General features: G+C 41.7%; 1 protein-coding gene across 3 annotated transcripts in view; it reads right to left on the reverse strand.

Annotated features, from left to right (window-relative positions):
• Nucleotides 1-18,396, reverse strand: part of SGTA (small glutamine rich tetratricopeptide repeat co-chaperone alpha) — a 31,763-nt gene that overhangs the window by 11,086 nt on the left and 2,281 nt on the right. For all 3 annotated transcript variants that reach the window (XM_056516509.1, XM_056516494.1, XM_056516500.1), the window contains exons 2-5: nt 17,746-17,880; nt 9,227-9,330; nt 3,259-3,334; nt 336-435 (exon numbers count right to left, since the gene is read on the reverse strand). In XM_056516509.1, coding sequence (XP_056372484.1) covers nt 336-435; nt 3,259-3,334; nt 9,227-9,330; nt 17,746-17,845 — 380 coding nt within the window. In that variant the 5' untranslated portion in view covers nt 17,846-17,880. The remainder of the gene's footprint in view (nt 1-335; nt 436-3,258; nt 3,335-9,226; nt 9,331-17,745; nt 17,881-18,396) is intronic.

Consider the following 18,396-nt stretch of genomic DNA (forward strand, 5'->3'; position numbering starts at 1 on the left):
ACCTAATCCTGATCAGGTACATATGATTTTTATGCCTTTAACACCTATTTCATAAAAATGCCTCTTCATTAGCTAACAGTGTAGAATTCCTCTGGTGGTGGGAGGTGAATGGTTTGTCTGCTCATGCAGCCTTGTCCATGACTCATGGACAAGCCTGATGCTGTTGAGGTACTGGTTTGTGTCCCAAATTTTTTAAACAACCATATTACACAAGGTCTTTAATTTTCAGCAGAAACAACATATAAGAAAGTTTTTGGATCTGACAGTGGCCATTTAAGAAGTTAATGCATGAGAAAATTATTAATTAATATTTTTTTTACACTGTCCCCACATACCTGTTGCAAAAATACACTGCATTTCTTGGGTTTAGATTGATGGCTTTAGTGTAGAAAGAGACAGCACTCTCAAAGTTTTCTAACTTCATCTGTTCATTGCCTAAAAAAAAAAAATATATAAAAAATAAAATATATAGTTATTATAACAAATATCAAAAGGTGCATTTGACAGTACTTGTAATAGAATCACTATAACCATATCACTGTAATATACTCCTGAAAGAGTTCTCTGGTTTGAATAACTTTCAACTAGTGGTGCATATGCAGCTGACTATTTGTGCACTCTACTGATGTGCATTCAGGGCCTAACATATGCAGCAAGTTTATATGACCAATGCATGTATAACAGGCCAAAATTACAGCTTAGAAAGGCTTTCTTGCTGGAAAACTGATGGTTAAATACTGGCAATAGATCAATGATGTCATATATCTAAAAATATATAGTTATTTGTTAAACCTAACACATCCACTGGCATACTGACTATTAGAGATGAGCGAACTTACAGTAAATTCGATTCGTCACGAATTTCTCGGCTCGGCAGTTGCTGACTTTATCCTGCATAAATTAGTTCAGCTTTCAGGTGCTCCCGTGGGCTGGAAAAGATGGTTACAGTCCTAGGAGACTCTTTCCTAGGACTGTATCCACCTTTTCCAGCCCACCAGAGCACCTGAAGGCTGAACTCATTTATGCAGGAAGTGTCATCAACTGCCGAGCCGAGAAGTTCGTGACGAATCGAATTTACTGTAAGTTCGCTCATCTCTACTTACTATAGGACAGGACACACAACTCTGGAAAAAATTAAGAGAACAGTTTTTCTGGTTTTATTATTCACAGATGTGTCTGATTAACCCCTTAAAAAGGGGTATTCCAGGAAAAATTTTTTTATATCAACTGCCTCCAGAAAGTTAAACAGATTTGTAAATTACTTCAATAAAAAAAAAAAAAAAATTAAACCTACCAGTAGTTATCAGCTGCTGAAGTTGAGTTGTTCTTTTCTGTCTGACAACAGTGCTCTCTGCTGACACCTCTGCTTGTCTCAGGAACTGTCCAGAGTAGGAGCAAACCCCCATAGCAAACCTCTAATGCTTCGGACAGTTCCTGAGACAAGCAGAGATGTCAGCCGAGAGCACTGTTGTCAGAAAGAAAAGAACAACTTCAGCAGCTGATAAATAATAATAATCATTCCAGTAGTTATTTATTTATTTTTTTTAATAGAAGTAATTTACAACTTTCTGGAGCCAGCTGATATTGCAATAAAAAAATAAAAAAAATATAAGTTTTTTCCTCAAATACCCCTTAAGGACACAGTTTTTTTTTTTTGCACATTAGTGCCACAAATTTTTATTTGTAATGACATCAATCATTTCACCACAAAATCTACGACACACAAAAGTAAAAAAAAAAAAAAAAAAAAAAAATACATAAGATAAATGAAAGACTAAATGCCATATCATCCCTCTAACTTTGATTTTGCCTGAACTTCAGTTTGGTCCCCCCTTCCAGTGCCACATAATTCCTCCCCTTTTATCAGCCCGTGTGCCACATTTACACCCACCCCCCTTACCCTCTCATCATTCTCCACTGTCTTATCATTCCCCCACCCCTCTCACCATGCCCCCTTTTCATCATCCCCTTTCCCTCCGTTTTTGATATATATATTTTCCCCATCTTCCTTACTTAGCCGCACTCAGCAAGCCAGGTCCGGTGTCGGGTCTTGCGGGCTGCGGTCAGTGAAGCTGGATGAGTGACGTCCTCTGCCGGCTGCACAGCATCAGGGACATCACTCATCATTCGCTGCATCCACCGCTGGTCAGTGTGGTCGCCGCTGGCAGCCCAACCGCAGCCACCTTAGAATAGTCACAGCGGCAGCAGCATTGAATGAGGGACGTCCCTGATTTTGTGCAGCGGAGCTAGCAGAGGACATCACTCATCCGGCTTCACTGACCGCAGCCGACACCGGACCTGGCCTGGCGAGCGCGGCTAGGTAACGAAGATTAAAAAAAAACAATACAATAAAAAGCAGAGGGGAAAGAAGGAAAATGTAAAAAAAAACAAAGGGGGAGCCGCGCGCTGGTCACTGATTTAAAGTGGCCGCGGCCAGGCTGCTAATCCTTAACAAGCAGCCGCTGCTGCGGCCACTTTAAATCAGTGACAAAAAGATTTATCGGCGTATAACACGCAGGCAGACTTTTTGTCTTTAATTTAAGTTTTAAAAGTGCGTGTTATATGCCGATAAATACGGTGTATGTATGTATGTATGTATGTGTATATAACTTTTTTCTGTATACAGGGATGTGAGGGTTTTTTGCACAGTGATCTGTAGTTTTTATCGGTACCATTTTTGTTTTGATGGGACTTTTTGATCACTTTTTAAACATTTTTTTAGGGTATACAAAGTGACCAAAAATACACAATTTTGGACTTTGTTTTCTTTACGTATACGCCATGGACGATGAGGTTGGACATTTACGCACTCGGCAATACCACATGTTTATTTATTTATTTTTATTTTTTTTTATACACTATTGTTTAGTCCCGATAGGGGACAATGACATGCAATCATTAGATTGCATACACTGTTCAATGCTATGCCAGAGCATAGCATTGAACAGTCTTACCGGTACTCCATTGCTCCAGCCTGCTGAGGCTGACTGGAGCCTTGAAGAACCGATCAAACAGCGAGGAGGCAGGTAAGGGCCCTCCCGCCATCCTCTCAGCTGATCGGGACATCACAGTTTCCCCACAACATTTATTATGAAATGGCTGCCATACATTATTTAAGACAAAAAAAGTTGCGGTCTCAGATTTTTTTTTTCTTTTTCCAGAGATTTAATACTTAATACAGAAAATAGCTTTTCTGATTTTAATGCTAACACCCCTCTTCTAAATCAATATCATTAGGAATCATTCCTTGTTTTTCACCTTCTGTTTTCAGGCGTTCGGCTTCTCCTAGATCCTCATCTGATGGAGTAGCACAATTTGGTGTTTGTGAGGACTCCTTGAAAAACCAAAACAAAAAAATAAATAATTATTAACAAGTGAACCCCCAATTACATGACAGCAACATAAGTCTGCCTGATTAGCTGATACACATCTAAAGTCCTGTATGATAAATCTACAAAAAACAGTGTGTGTAGGCAAACATTTATTTTCGCATACTTTTGTTGCACAAGATTAAGAAAATACAAGGTTCATTGACAACTTGGCTACTGGATTTTTCCACATTTGAATAAGACCACTGAAAAAAAAAAAAAAAAATTACAACAGGTTTGCTACTATATATCTAATGATGAAATGACTTGACCTGGTTCTGGCCGAAGAGTTTTCTGGGGTTTGGCTCAAGTATCATGCATAGCTGTGGCAACACCTGATCCTATCAGGGGGCTTGGATTAGGCTAAGTTTCTACTTGTTTTTTTGGGATTAAAAAAAAAACACATGAAAAAACGCCTAAAAAAAACGCCAGACTGTTCCATGATGGGAGTAGTAGTACCTGTACTAATCAACATATCGCCCCGGGTGTCAGTCTGATGCGGCTCTATACAGCACTCACATCTCTGCTCTGTACTCCGGCCAGTGATGTTAATAGAACATCATTCATATTTTCCGCCCAGAGCTGTGATTGGCCGGATGGTTGCAGCCAATCACAGCTCTGAGGGAAATATTCATGAGTGGCCGGCTGGAGTATAGTGCAGAGCAGAGATGCGAGCGCTGTATAGAGCTGCTCCATCTCTGCTATAGACCGGACGATCATAGCGGGTGTGGTGTCCATAGTGACATCCACTGTGATGTCTGCAGGTACTACTACTCCCAACATGGAGCACACTCTTCTCCATACTGGGAGCTGTAGTACCTGTATTAATAGACAGATCACAGCAAGTGTAACTTCTGACACCCTTTGCGATCTGTCTATTAAAGCAGGTACTACAGCTCCCAGCATGAGGCAGAGTGTGCTCCATGTTGGGAGTAGCTGCAGTTATGGAAAGATCACAGCGGGTATCACTACTGACACCAGCTGTGATCCTCCTGTATAATGTATAGATGCAGCGGGTGCTCTTCTATGGTCCCCTGCACGGCCGTATATATACACATTCCTATTTCTCACAGAGAGTTGTGATTGGCTGGAACCATCTGGCCAATCACAGCTCTCTGCGGGAAATATGAATATGTGTATATATACGGCAGTGCAGGGTACCATAGAAGAGCGGCCGGCTGCATCTATACATTATACAGGAGGATCGCAACGGACGGTCTGTCTATTAGCACAGGTACTACTCCCATCATGGAACAGTGTGTTCCATGCTGGGAGTAGTAGTACTACCTAAAAAAATAAATAAATAATGTAAAAAAAAAATAAAATAAAGTGAAACACACACACACACACACACACACACTACATTTTTATTATTGTCGGCTACATTTTTAGATCCCCACCCGCCCACATAAATTGATCCCTGTTTAAAAATTTATAAAAATGTTGTAATACAAAAAGATACATTTCGTTAGATACAATTTTTTTCCTTCATTACTGTAATATGTAATAAATATATATATATATATATATATATATATATATATATATATATATTTATTTATTTATTTTTTTTTTTTTTAAAAGGGTATCCATCACTTTTTTTGGATTGCTAAAGTCCAAAATAAAAGTAAAACCGCCTGCAAAAACGCCAAAGTTAAAACCCACAGTTTTTCTTGGCCTTTTTTCGCTCACATAGATATCTATGGGAGAAAAACGGCACGTTTTTTACAAAAAAAAAAAAAATACCAGTAGCTCAACATGCTGCGATTACCAAAGATTTCAAAAACGCAAGAAAAAAACGACAAAAGGATTAAAAAAAGGCAAAAGTGAAAAACGCCAAGTGGAATAAGAATTTAGCAATTTCTCATTGATCTACAGCTAACATCTGGCCGCAGCGTTTTTTGGCCAAAAAAAACGCCATGCGGCAGAACTGGCGTTTTTCCAAAAATAAACCAAGTAGAAACTTAGCCTTATCATATCTGCTCTCTGTGTCTACACCCCTTTCAGGTGGATATAAATTCCCATCCAGCCTGTCATTCATGGCTTGTGTTCGTTTGTATCTGCACTTTCTTTAGGCTAGGATCACACGGCAGAATTTCTGTAAAGATTCTGCTCCGAAATTCCGCAAAAATTTAAAGCACATTATGTTCAATGGGGATTCCACTGTCTCATTCACAAGGTGGAAATTCCGCAAAAATATAAAACCTGTCTTTAACCCCTTCCCGCTATAGGACGTATGCATACGTCCCAGCACCCGACACGTTCGTGCGCTGGGAGGTATGCATATGTCCTAGCGATCTCCTGCACTGCCGTGGGAAATGCAGGTGATCGGCAGCGGGAGCCAGCTGTCAATCACAGCTGCTGCATCTGCCGGGGCAGCGATCAGGCCGGTCCCGGCAGCATTCCTGATCAATCCTGATCACACATCTATGGTGTTGACAGGGGGAGCGTGCTCCCCATGTTCACCAACGGCAGCACCGTGATACGATCGCGGGTCACCATTGGTTGCTATGGCAGCAGGAGGTCAGTTGCTGACCTCCTGTCTGCCTGATACAGAAGCCTGTAAGATCCAGCCAGAGGCTGGATCGCACAGGCTATACTGTGTGTAGCTGATCGGGTCATACTGTGCTGCAGTACAAATGTACTGCAGCATAGTATAACCTGTAAAATAAATCTAAAAAGTTATTCAATAAAAGTACGGAGTGTTTAAAAAAAAAAAAAAAATTATAATAATAATAATTTGGGTACAAATAGTGGAATAAAAAAAGTTCAAAAGGGTAGCACTCATCACAAAAATGAGACCAATACAAAGTACAGCTCATCCCGCAAAAAAAATAAGCCTTCACTCAATGGCATCGGACAAAAAATAAAAAAAGTTATGGCTGTTGGAAAATGAATTGCAGAGAAATAATTTTGCTCAGAAAAGGAAAAAGAACAAAGAAATCTATATAAAATGGGTATCGTCATAATCGTACTAACCCACAGAATAAATATACCATCACTTTTACAGTATTCACAATATTTTGGAGTTTTTCACAAAAAATTCTGCATGTGTCAACGAAAATGCACCATTTATATAAAGTACAATATGTAACAAAAAAAAACTCTCAGAATCGCTCCAACTCAGAAAAAGCGTTCTAAAGTTATTACCATTTAAAATTCTGCTGATTCTGCTGTTACACTTAAAGCGCACCTGCCAGATCTCCAAAAAAAGAAAAAATGTTCTATGTTGCTCAGTACCTCATCCTGATCATGTACATTTTTATGAGTATACGGCCTTTATTTCTCTTAGAATTCCCTTTTATATGCTGCTCACCATAAAACAAGTCCAGAAAACTGGGGGAGTGTCCCTCTTCTCCTCAGTGTGATAACCACGCCCCCTCCCTCTCTCTGAGTCACTATTCTCCAGAGCGAGCCTGACAGTCAGCCAAGTACAGGGGGTCTCATCTGTAACCCTTTCCTCTCTGGGATTGGTAGTTTTATATGATCCCTCCACAAACAATCAATCTGCAGCTGCTCTAAAACTACCACTCCTATCATGCCCTGACAGATATACAGGCTGTCAGGACATGTTAGGAGTTGTAGTTTTAGAGCGAATGCAGATAGACTGTATGTGAAGGGATCATATGAAATTAAAACTCCTATCATGTTCTGACAGCCTGTATATCTGTCAGGGCACAATGGGAGTTGTAGTTTCAGAGAGTGACAGGTTATGGAGAGCACTGTTTCCCTGACAGGGCGCCTCCAGCTGTTGCAAAACTACAACTCCTATCGTGCCCTGACAGATATACAGGCTGTCAGGACATGTTGGGTACAGTAAACTCTCTAAAACTACAACTCCCATCATGCCCATACAGCCTGTATATGTCAGGGGATGATGGGAGCTGTAATTTCAGAGAGTGACAGGTTATGGTGAGCACTTTTTCCCTGACAGGGTTCCTCCAGCTGTTGCAAAACTACAACTCCCAGCATGCTGGGAGTTGTAGTTTTGCAACAGCTGGAGGCACCCTGGCTGGGAAACAGTGTTCTCCATAACCTGTCACTCTCTGAATCTCTGCATCTTCATCCTGCAACACCGCCGGGGGACCGCGACACCCGCCGGCAGACCGCGACATCAGGTGGGAGCCGCAATACTGCCAGGGGACCGCAACACCAGGGGGGAGCCGCCCACTCACTCTGAGGGCAACTAGTGGACAACTCCCCCTTTCTTGCACAAATGCAAATATGAAAAAATATGCACTTACCAACTTTCCTAGATGCTGCTGATGTATGTGCGCGTGCTCGGCTCCTGGCGGCCACGCGCTTACACAGGCAGTGAGAGGGCCGGGAGCAAGCACAGGAGGGCGGGACCTGCTGGCAATCAATGAAAACGTCCCTGACGTAGGTGATGAGCAGGATGTTTCTGACTGGTATGTGTCCCAGAAGGCAGGAGGAACCCCCTAGTGGCCAGTTTTTTGACTGGCTTTTTCTACATGAAATCCTAAAAGTTTTCTGATGAAAGCAATTGCAAAACATATTGTTTTGCAATGCTTTATAACATATCAAAAGTTTTTATATCTGACAGTGCCCATTTAAATTCCGTTCTGCAAAGCTTGCTGAGAATTTCAGCAGAATTTCTGCGTTTTGAGCACACAAATTCCACAAAAAAATTCTCAGCAAGCTTTGCAGAACGGAATTTAAGTGTAACAGCAGAATTTCTGCCCTGTGAACATAGGCTTATACTCCTTGCTTGATCTGCTCTGTGAATTTTTGATTCTTGGCTATAGTGACCTGATCATTCTCCTGTCTTCCTTATTGGTACTGCGAGTTATGCTGGTTTGATCCAACCTGTTGGACATTTGTTACCCTGTCTGTATGCTGTATTGTGCTCCCAAGTTTGTGCTTAAGTTAAAGGAAATCTGTGATCAGTTTCACCTGCACTAACTTTTCGGAACAGACACGTAGTGCAGGTGACACTCAATGACGACAACTATACTTACCTGGTCCTGTTCTGTGCTCCAGTTCTCCCGCTGTCTTCCTCTGTATCTTTTGTTCTGGGGCCAACTTGGAGCATGGGCGGAGCTTTGTGACATCACTGCTTATGCTTCTTTGCTGGATCCAGCTGCTAGCAAACAGCAGATGTGATGTCATGGAGCTCCACCCATGCTCCAAGTCGCCACCAGAACAAAAGATAAAGAGGAAGATGGCAGGAGAACCAGAGCACGGAACAGGGCTAGGCAAGTATGGTTGTCATCAGTGTTACCTGCACTACCTGTCTGTACCGACAGGTTAGTGCAGGTGAAACTGATGACATTTCTTTTAACCCATTGTTTCCTGACCTATTTCTCTGACCTTCGTACAGTGTTTATTATTTTGTAACCTTGTTACGCCCCTGCATTTACTGAGAACAGGAACCACTGTCCAAGAGAGGATTTGTTGCTTAAAGGGGTACTGCTGTGGAAAAAAAAATGTTTTTAAATGAACTGGTGCCAGAAAGTTAAACAGATTTGTAAATTACTTCTATTAGAAAATGTTATCCTTCCAGTACTTAACTGCTGTATGCTCCAGAAGAATTTCTTTTCTTTTTTAATTTCCTTTCTGTCTGACCACAGTGTTCTCTGCGGTCAGACAGAAAGGAATTTCAAAAAGAAAAGAACTTCCTCTGTAGTATACAGCAGCTGATAATTACTGGAAGAATTAAGACTTTTTAATAGAAATAATTTACAAATCTGTTTAACTTTCTGGCACCAGTTGATTAAAAAAAAAAAATTTTTTTCACCTGAGTACCCCTTTAAGGCGAATAATCATGTAGGCAGGCAAAGTGGCTGTGGATGAGCTCAGAAAAAAACCCACAAAAAAACAAACAAAAACCACTATACCTGTAGTGTAGCTGCAGAAAATAACTCTGGTAGCGTTTGGGACACAGCCAAGCTTGGATCTTCCATAGAAACGTCAAATGCTGTTTCCAGACACTGGATTGCAACTGTAAAGTTTAACATGTCACTATTACTTAACATGTAGTAGATCAGATTTAAAGAAAAGATTCTAGCCCTCATAGGCTTTACATTCAAGAAGGTTTACATTTCAATTAGGAAAAAAAAGGGGCTAAAGTTGTCAAAAGTGTCCCCCTCATCTCCCCTGTGTCACAATTGTCAATTTCTTCCTCATGTGTCACAGTGTCTCGCTCATTTTCCCTCATGTGTCACATTCACTAGTTCCCCTCATCTTCCTTAAAGTGTACCTGTCACCAACAAAAACTTTTGATATAATGTAGATAATACCATTATATGTACATTTGTAATATACAATGATAAAAAAAAATGTGTATATTTTGGGGTGAAAAAATGCTGTCCCTGCAGCAATTGCCTGTGTGTGTCTATGAGGAGTCCAAATACAGGAAGTGAGGTCAGGAGAAGCAGGGCTCTGTGCAGACTCCTGGCTTGTCAATCATCCTACTGTGTGAGCCAGGGGCATGTCATAGAGCCTCAAGGCACAGAGCCTTGCTCATCCTAAGTGCACAGAGCCCTGCTTGTCTATCTACACTTCCTGTGCTTGGACTCAGAGACACACAAGCAATAGCTATAGGGACAAAAATATACACATTTTTTAACCAATGTATATTACAAATATACATATAATGCTATTATCTACATTACATAAGAAGTTTTTATTGCCGACAGGTACACTTTAATGTGTCGCGACCAGTAATTTCCTCCTTATCTACTACTTTATTTACTTACCTACACTTCCGCTCTGCCTCCGGTCAGTACTCGGGTGTTACATGAGCAGCGGATGTCACATGACCATTGCAGCTAATCAGCAGCAGCCTTGGTGGCCACTGATGCCTACTGCTTATGTAAACCTCTAGCGCTTACCAGAAGCAGAAGAAAGGAATCAGTGTGAAAACAGAGGCAGAGGTAAAGAAAACAGGTTTTTCTTCTGTTTTGTTGCTAGGGCTGACAAAAAAAAACCAAAGAGCCACAACAAAACAAACACTGCAATATGTTTTCTTCAGTAATGCAAGAGTTTATAGCAACCAGATTGCATCTTTTATTTTTATAAGCAATGTGAATTGGTTGCTATGGGCAACAACCAGTCTTCCTTTACACAGGTTTTGATAATTCTTTCCCTAGATATTTAACGCCCGAGATGAGAAGTAAATCCCCACACACACTTTTGGCGTGAACTACATGGCCATTGAGCCCCATGTCACTGAGTGTAATGAGCAGGGAAATGGGAGATTGACATCGTTTTTCTTCTCCCTTAAAAGGGAAAACTGACAGCACACGGTCACCCAAACAAAACTGAATCTAAAAGTAGAAGTGCAGGTGACTGTTTAGCGCTTCTTACCAGGTGAAAATGTGTGCAGCCGTTTCAGAGATATTCATCTTGTTGCTCATATGGTTATTTCTTAAGTGCAATGGCTTAGAACAGATGGGCTTCACTGAATATAACCGGCTCCCACAGTGCTGACCGACCAGGACACGATATGGAGGATAAAAGTGGACTTTAATAACCAAGATGCAATGCGTTTTGCTGCGCATGCGCAGCAAAACGCGTTGCATCTTAGTTATTAAAGTCCACTTTTATCCTCCATATCGTGTCCTGGTCGGTCAGCGCCGTGGGAGCTTGGGAGCTGGTTATCTTCAGTGAAGCCCATCCGTTCTAATCCCTTACTACTATTCACCGGAGGGCAGCAGACGGCCTACCATCTTTGTGCCTTTATCATTGTTGTGTATGAATCTACACAACCACCCAGGGTGAGCAGTTATCTATTTCTTCTCTCACACCGGGCATCATCATTATTACCCCATGGAGCACTTGTTCTTTTACTTAAATGGGCACTGTCATCAACATTATTTTGTGATATGTTGTAGTACATATGTACCACAACATATCTCTAATATATTTTAATTATTTTTTTTTTTTATTAACATGTTCTAATTTATGTTTGAAAACCGGCCATTAGGGGTCTCCCTCCTAGTGACCGGCTGCAGGCTGGCATGACGTCACGCCTGAAAAAGGACTGATGCGGCCTGGCATCAGACAGGTGGAAGCGAGTGCATTGGCTCCCTGGCCTGACACGCCAGCCCCGCCTCCCGCACATGAAGCCGCTGCTGCTGCCGGACTCTGCAGTATGTAAGTATGGAATAATAGAGTGGGGATCATGATTGTAAACGGGGGCTAGGGGAGAGCGGGGCTTGTGGTTTTAACAACGGGGGAGGGGTTAGGGAATGGGGTAGTTCGCCAGCATTTGTTGTTTTCAACACGGGGGGGGGGGGGGGGGGGGCGAAACAGGGTAGCGCGGCAGCATTTATTGTTTTCAACACGGGGTGCCTCCAACTGTTTTACCACAGCAACTCCCAGCATGCCTTGACAGCCAATAGATGGCAGGGCAAGCTGGGAGTTGTAGTGGTGAAACAGCTGGAGGCACCCTGTATAGATGAAGTAAGGGCGGAAGTCCCCCCAGCAGGCATCAGTGACGTGGTGCCTGCTGGGGAAGTCTGCCTGGTAGTGACCACACTACCAGGCAGACAAAAAGGTATTTTTAACCCCTTAAGGACTCAGCCCATTTTGGCCTTAAGGACTCAGACAATTTAATTTTTACGTTTTCATTTTTTCCTCCTCGCCTTCTAAAAATCATAACTCTTTTATATTTTCATCCACAGACTAATATGAGGGCTTGTTTTTTGCGCGACCAGTTGTCCTTTGTAATGACATCACTCATTATATCATAAAATGTATGGCGCAACCAAAAAACACTATTTTTGTGGGGAAATTAAAACGAAAAACGCAATTTTGCTAATTTTGGAAGGTTTTGTTTTCACGCCGTACAATATATGGTAAAAGTGACGTGTGTTCTTTATTCTGAGGGTCAATACGATTAAAATGATACCCATTATTATATACTTTTATATTATTGTTGCGCTTAAAAAAAATCACAAACTTTTTAACCAAATTAGTACGTTTATAATCCCTTTATTTTGATGACCTCTAACTTTTTTATTTTTCCGTATAAGTGGCGGTATGGGGGCTCATTTTTTGCGCCATGATCTGTACTTTTTTTTGATACCACACTTGCATATAAAAAACTTTTAATACATTTTTTATAATTTTTTTTTAATAAAATGTATTAAAAAAGTAGGAATTTTGGACTTTTTAAATTTTTTTTCGTTCACGCCGTTCACCGTACGGGATCATTAACATTTTATTTTAATAGTTCGGACATTTACGCACGCGGCGATACCAAATATGTCTATAAAAAATGTTTTTTACGCTTTTTGGGGGTAAAATAGGAAAAAACGGACGTTTTACTTTTTTATTGGGGGAGGGGATTTTTCACTTTTTTTTTACTTTTACTTTTACATTTTTTTACATTTTTTTTTACACTTGAATAGTCCCCATAGGGGACTATTCATAGCAATACCATGATTGCTAATACTGATCTGTTCTATGTATAGGACATAGAACAGATCAGTATTATCGGTCATCTCCTGCTCTGGTCTGCTCGATCTCAGACCAGAGCAGGAGACGCCGGGAGCCGCACGGAGGAAGGTGAGGGGACCTCCGTGCGGCGTTATGAATGATCGGATCCCCGCAGCAGCGCTGCGGGCGATCCGATCGTTCATTTAAATCGCGAACCGCCGCAGATGCCGGGATCTGTATTGATCCCGGCACCTGAGGGGTTAATGGCGGACGCCCGCGAGATCGCGGGCGTCGGCCATTGCCGGCGGGTCCCTGGCTGCGATTAGCAGCCGGGATCAGCCGCGCATGACACGGGCATCGCTCCGATGCCCGCGGTTATGCTTAGGACGTAAATGTACGTCCTGGTGCGTTAAGTACCACCTCACCAGGACGTACATTTACGTCCTGCGTCCTTAAGGGGTTAATATAGTAAAAAAAAAAAAAATTTATAATAATTAAAAGCAGGGAGGAGGTTAGGGATAGATGGGCAATAGGCAGGGACAGAAGAGGTAACAAAAAAAATAAATAAAAAAATAAAAAGATGGTGGGAGCTACCTTTTTAAGTGCAATGGCGGCTGGCTGCTGCATGTGCAACGCCCACTCTGGCAGATAACCCGTACCCTTCACACACACACTGTCCTCAGGGGGATGAATATTTATCGAGGGGGCAAAGTTATCATTGCACATACAGAGTAAAGCATTGCACATACAGCAGCATGCCTCCATTGCAGCTTAGAAGTAATTAGCAACAAAATGAATATTTCGGCTGCACAGATTTTCACCCGGTAAGAAGCATAATAAATAGGCTCACCCACACTACCCATGTATGCAGTTTAGTGCTGGTGACCCTGCTGTCAGTTTCCCTTTAATTGCTAAAGCTTTTATTCTATTTACAAATATATGGCATATGATTGCTATATAAAGCGGTTATCCGGCTCCCATGGTGTCTACAGTGTCCCGCTTCTGTCCTTCATGCAATCTTCATCCTGAGCTGTAACGTGATATATTGAGCTCAGGAAGGGCGGACCAATACATCAAAACTCTGCTAATCACTGGTTACAATGATGTCCCACTTCGGCCAGTAGGACACATTGGGCCAGGGCACAAGGAAGACGACCCAGGCTCAATAGGTCACACTGTTGCTCAGCCAATCACTGGCCACGGCGGAACATCGCTGTGCTGCTCAATATTGGTCCTGAAAAGAAGGTAGATGATAGCAACAGGGACCAGAGGACACTGCAGGCATGGGGGAGCGCTGGAGGGGAGCAGAGATTTTTTAATGTATTGCAGAATAGGCAAAGTTCAAGGCCCCCCCCCCCCTCCCGCTGTATAATAACTTCAAGTCAGGAGCAGCTTTCATTGTGCAAAGATTCTAAATGCAAACAGCAGCAACACTATTTTTCTGAAAGGAGTGTGCAATGAACTGTTTAACATATTAAGGATCTCTCACCTGTGAAAGAATGTTGAACCCTGGTAGTTTGCACAAACTGTGCTGCCTGCTCAAACCATATGCCAATATATCCGGCAAGTACTCAAAATAGTTATATACTGTGTCTCCATATCAGATAATAGAGACAAGAAACTGATTCATGACCATATGATCACATTAAAATTACTATAGAAGTCAGCGCTGTATTGGACTTAAAAGTACAATGTAGATAAGTTATAAAAATCTAAACAGATTACTGTATACCTGATAAGGAGATGTATCTTCTGGAGCTGGAAGTGCTGGAGTGTCCTTAGCTTAAAGGGGTACTCCGCCCCTAGACATCTTATCCCCTATCCAAAGGATAGGGGATAAGATGTCAGATCTCCGCTGCGGCACCCCGCTATCATTACAGCACAGAGCGAGTTCGCTCTGTGCGTAATGACGGGCGATACAGGGGACGGAGCAGTGTGACATCATGGCTCCGCCCCTCGTGACATCATGACCCGTCCCCTTAATGCAAGTCTATAGGAGGGGGCGTGGCTACCGCCACTCCCCCTCCCATAGACTTGAATTGAGAGGGGCGGGGTGTGACGTCACGAGGTGCGGAGCCGTGACATAAAGATGCTCCGGCCCCTGCATTGCCCGTCATTACGTCGCTCTGTGCTGTAATGATAGCGCAGTGCCGCAGCGGAGATCCCGGGGCTCCCCAGCAGCGGGACCGCAGCGATCTGACATCTTATCCCCTATCCAAAGGATAGGGGATAAGATGTCTAGGGGCGGAGTACCCCATTAATATCGTGCAATATAGATCTTTTGTAGTAACTCCTGGAAAATCAGTCTTAATGATGGAGTTTTGCTCCTATAGTTCCCCGGCCGGTGGCGACTCTACTGCAGTACACCCCACTGCAAGGTTAGCTAGATGGAACTAACGTGGGTAGTGACGTCACTATGGGTCGTATATGCAGTCAAAAAAAAATCCTTCCGATGTTTGAGACTGGGCGGTCTCCATCATCTGCGAATACGGTTTTCTTGCAGAGAACTTCATAAGCATGATCATCCCAATCCTTCATCCAATGTAAAGCAATTTCTCGTAATAGTATGATAGTACTTATAAAAACCTTTATATGCAAATGAAATCCTTTATATGCAAATGAAATGGGTACAGAATGTTAAATCTAGATGGATATGGACAACTAGTTTTTACATAAATCCAAACAATTCTAATTCAGCATTCAAACCAAACAGAATTAAGGTATTCAAATTAAAAATCCATTTGGATTCTGCCCGCGATAGCTGGGCTATATAGTTGCCCCCTCTCCAGTGGGGAGTTATTTTTTCCAAACCGAAAAAAGTTGATCCTACTCCAAATTTTTGATGTTTCTCTGCGTAATGGACCGAAAGAGGGTGCCCCTCAAATCTCCTCTGAATGTTATATAGGTGTGTGTGTAGCCCTTTTTGTTCTACCTATACATGTCACACGGGCACTTAATACCGTAGATCAGACCTGTAGTTTTACAATGTATAAGTTCCCTAATTTTATATTCAATGGCGTATTTTCTATTCATTGTTGTGCAAGCCTTACATGTTCTACATGGGAAAAAAAAAAACATTTGGGTCTGTACAGAAGTTTTTATTTTATTTTATTACAGTTTGTGATGTAGGGGCTATTTTATGCCCCAAATTTTGTGCTTTCCTATAGATGAATATGGGTTTGTTAGGCATATATTCCCCTATAATTTTATCACCCTGGATCTCCCAATGTTTTTAACTATATGTTGGAAGATGGAGCTTTGGTTGCTATATTGGGTGATAAGGGCACATCTAGTATCACCTTCATTATTGCTTTTTCCATTGATTATTTTCTTTCTATTTCCCCTTCTTCTGGTTTGTGGTGATCAGTGGTCCTCTACTTTTCCTTTCTTACTTCTTGTATGACTTTTTCTACCTGTGTGTTTTTCCATATCCTTTATTTACAAATTTATTGAGCATCTTTTAGGCTTCCCTGTTGTAATCATTTATGTTGCTACAATTCCTACATATTCTAAGGAACTGACTGCGAGGGATATTGTTTAACCATATGTAATGCATACGGATGAAACTGTTGCTGTCTGTCAGTTTGTTATATGTACTAGTTATAATTTTATTGTCCTCAATTTTAATGCTGAGGTCTAAAAAGTTTACACTCATTTGGTTAATAGTAGAGATGAGCGAACTTACAGTAAAATCGATTCGTCATGAACTTCTCAGCTCGGCAGTTGATAACTTTTCCTGCATAAATTAGTGCAGCTTTCAGGTGCTCCCGTGGGCTGGAAAAGGTGGATACAGTCCTAGGAGACTCTTTCCTAGGACTGTATCCACCTTTTCCAGCCCACCGGAGCACCTGAAAGCTGAACACATTTATGCAGGAAAAGTCATCAACTGCCGAGCCGAGTAGTTCGTGACGAATCTAATTTACTGTAAGTTCGCTCATCTCTAGTTAATAGCTGTAATACAAATGGATTTTAAATTTGAATACCTTAATTCCGTTTGGTTTGAATGGCGAATTATAATTATTCGGATTTATGTTTAAACTAGCTGTCCTTATCCATCTAGAATTAACATTAAGTACCCATTTCATTTGCATATAAAGGTTTTTATTAGGGATCGGGGGGAGAAATAGCCAATAACTTATACCGGAATTGCTGGGAACCCCCATGCAATCTCCTGCACGAGGCCGTGGCTCTACCGTGCAGGGGGCGTGCCGGACGCAGCCTGACATGGCGGCTGACACGCCGCCTCCATGTAACTCTATGGGAGAAGCATTTGTGCCACTCCCATAGAACTGTATAGGGAGGGGGCGTAACCGTCGACCTCTCAGGTCGACGCTACGCACATTAGCGCTCTCACCGAGTGCTAATGCCGACGCCACTTTTAGGAGATTGCAGGGGATCCCAGTGGTCGGATCCCCTGCGATCAAACACTTCTCCCCTATCCTGTGGATAGGGGATAAGTGTTTTCTACTGCAGTTGTCCTTTAAAAGACTGATTTTCCAGGAGCAGTTACTACAAAAGGATCGATATTGCATGATATTAAACTCCAGCACTTCCAGCTCATTATCAGGTATACAGTAATATTTTTAAATTTTTATAACTTATCTACATTATACTTTTAAGTCCAATACAGCGCTGACTTTTATAGTAATTTTATTGGTTTATGTTATATGGTATACAGGGGCCCATATTAAGTTTTTAGCTGCAATATTGGCACCTCAGCTTAGATGCAAAGCACCAGTACTAGGGCATTAAATCTATACACTCTGTATTCACACATTCCCACTCATTACGCTGACTTGCACCGGGCTCACTGACACATGTAGATCATGCCAGACAACTCATATGAGACATCAATCAAAACAGGTATACGTAAGCCTCTACATTATTTTCCAATGCTGCACTAAAAATAAATCCAGAGTGCTTCTATTTAAATAAGAAAAGGAGAAGACCAGGTTTAAGCAAAATCCCATACCTTCTAAACTCTCCTGGGCATCAGAGGAAAGTCCACCATTATGAAGCTGATCCTGTAGATACTGGATGATGGAAAATGCAAGACGCTTCTTATCTGCCATGGTATATGTAAACTCCTTTCTCACAAGAGCAGCACCTGCAAGTACATAATAACAGCTGGCAGTTTTACTCTGTAGACCTGATTAAAAATATAAGCTTGGGGGAACATACACCTATCGTACAAAATCCAGTCTGCAGCAATAAGGTCCTGCCTTATTCTGGTTTTTTTTTCAGTTTTATGTAAATAAACTTAATTTCATTTATAAAAAGTTCTGAAATTTCCCAGTACACATGGAGGGAATGTATTAAAGGGAATCAGTCTGGTAATTCACCCGCACTAAACCCAGTATACTGGGTTATAGTGCAGGTGAAGTTTTTTTTTTTCTCCCCCTTTTAATAGTTCAGGTGAAGAGTTTTTTTTCCCTCTCCTTTTAATAGTACAGGTGGAGTTTTTTTTTTCTTTAAAAAAAAAAGTGGGGGAGGAGAGAGGGATCATTTCTGTTAGTTAAAGGAGTACTTCGCTGGAATGTTTTATCACTCCATTGCATTGTGCCCGGCTGCAATAAGTAAAAAACTTTAACTCACCTTCCACTGCTCCCCTGATATCGGTCTT

Source organism: Hyla sarda, chromosome 1, assembly GCF_029499605.1.
Source record: "Hyla sarda isolate aHylSar1 chromosome 1, aHylSar1.hap1, whole genome shotgun sequence".
Lineage (NCBI taxonomy): Eukaryota > Metazoa > Chordata > Amphibia > Anura > Hylidae > Hyla > Hyla sarda.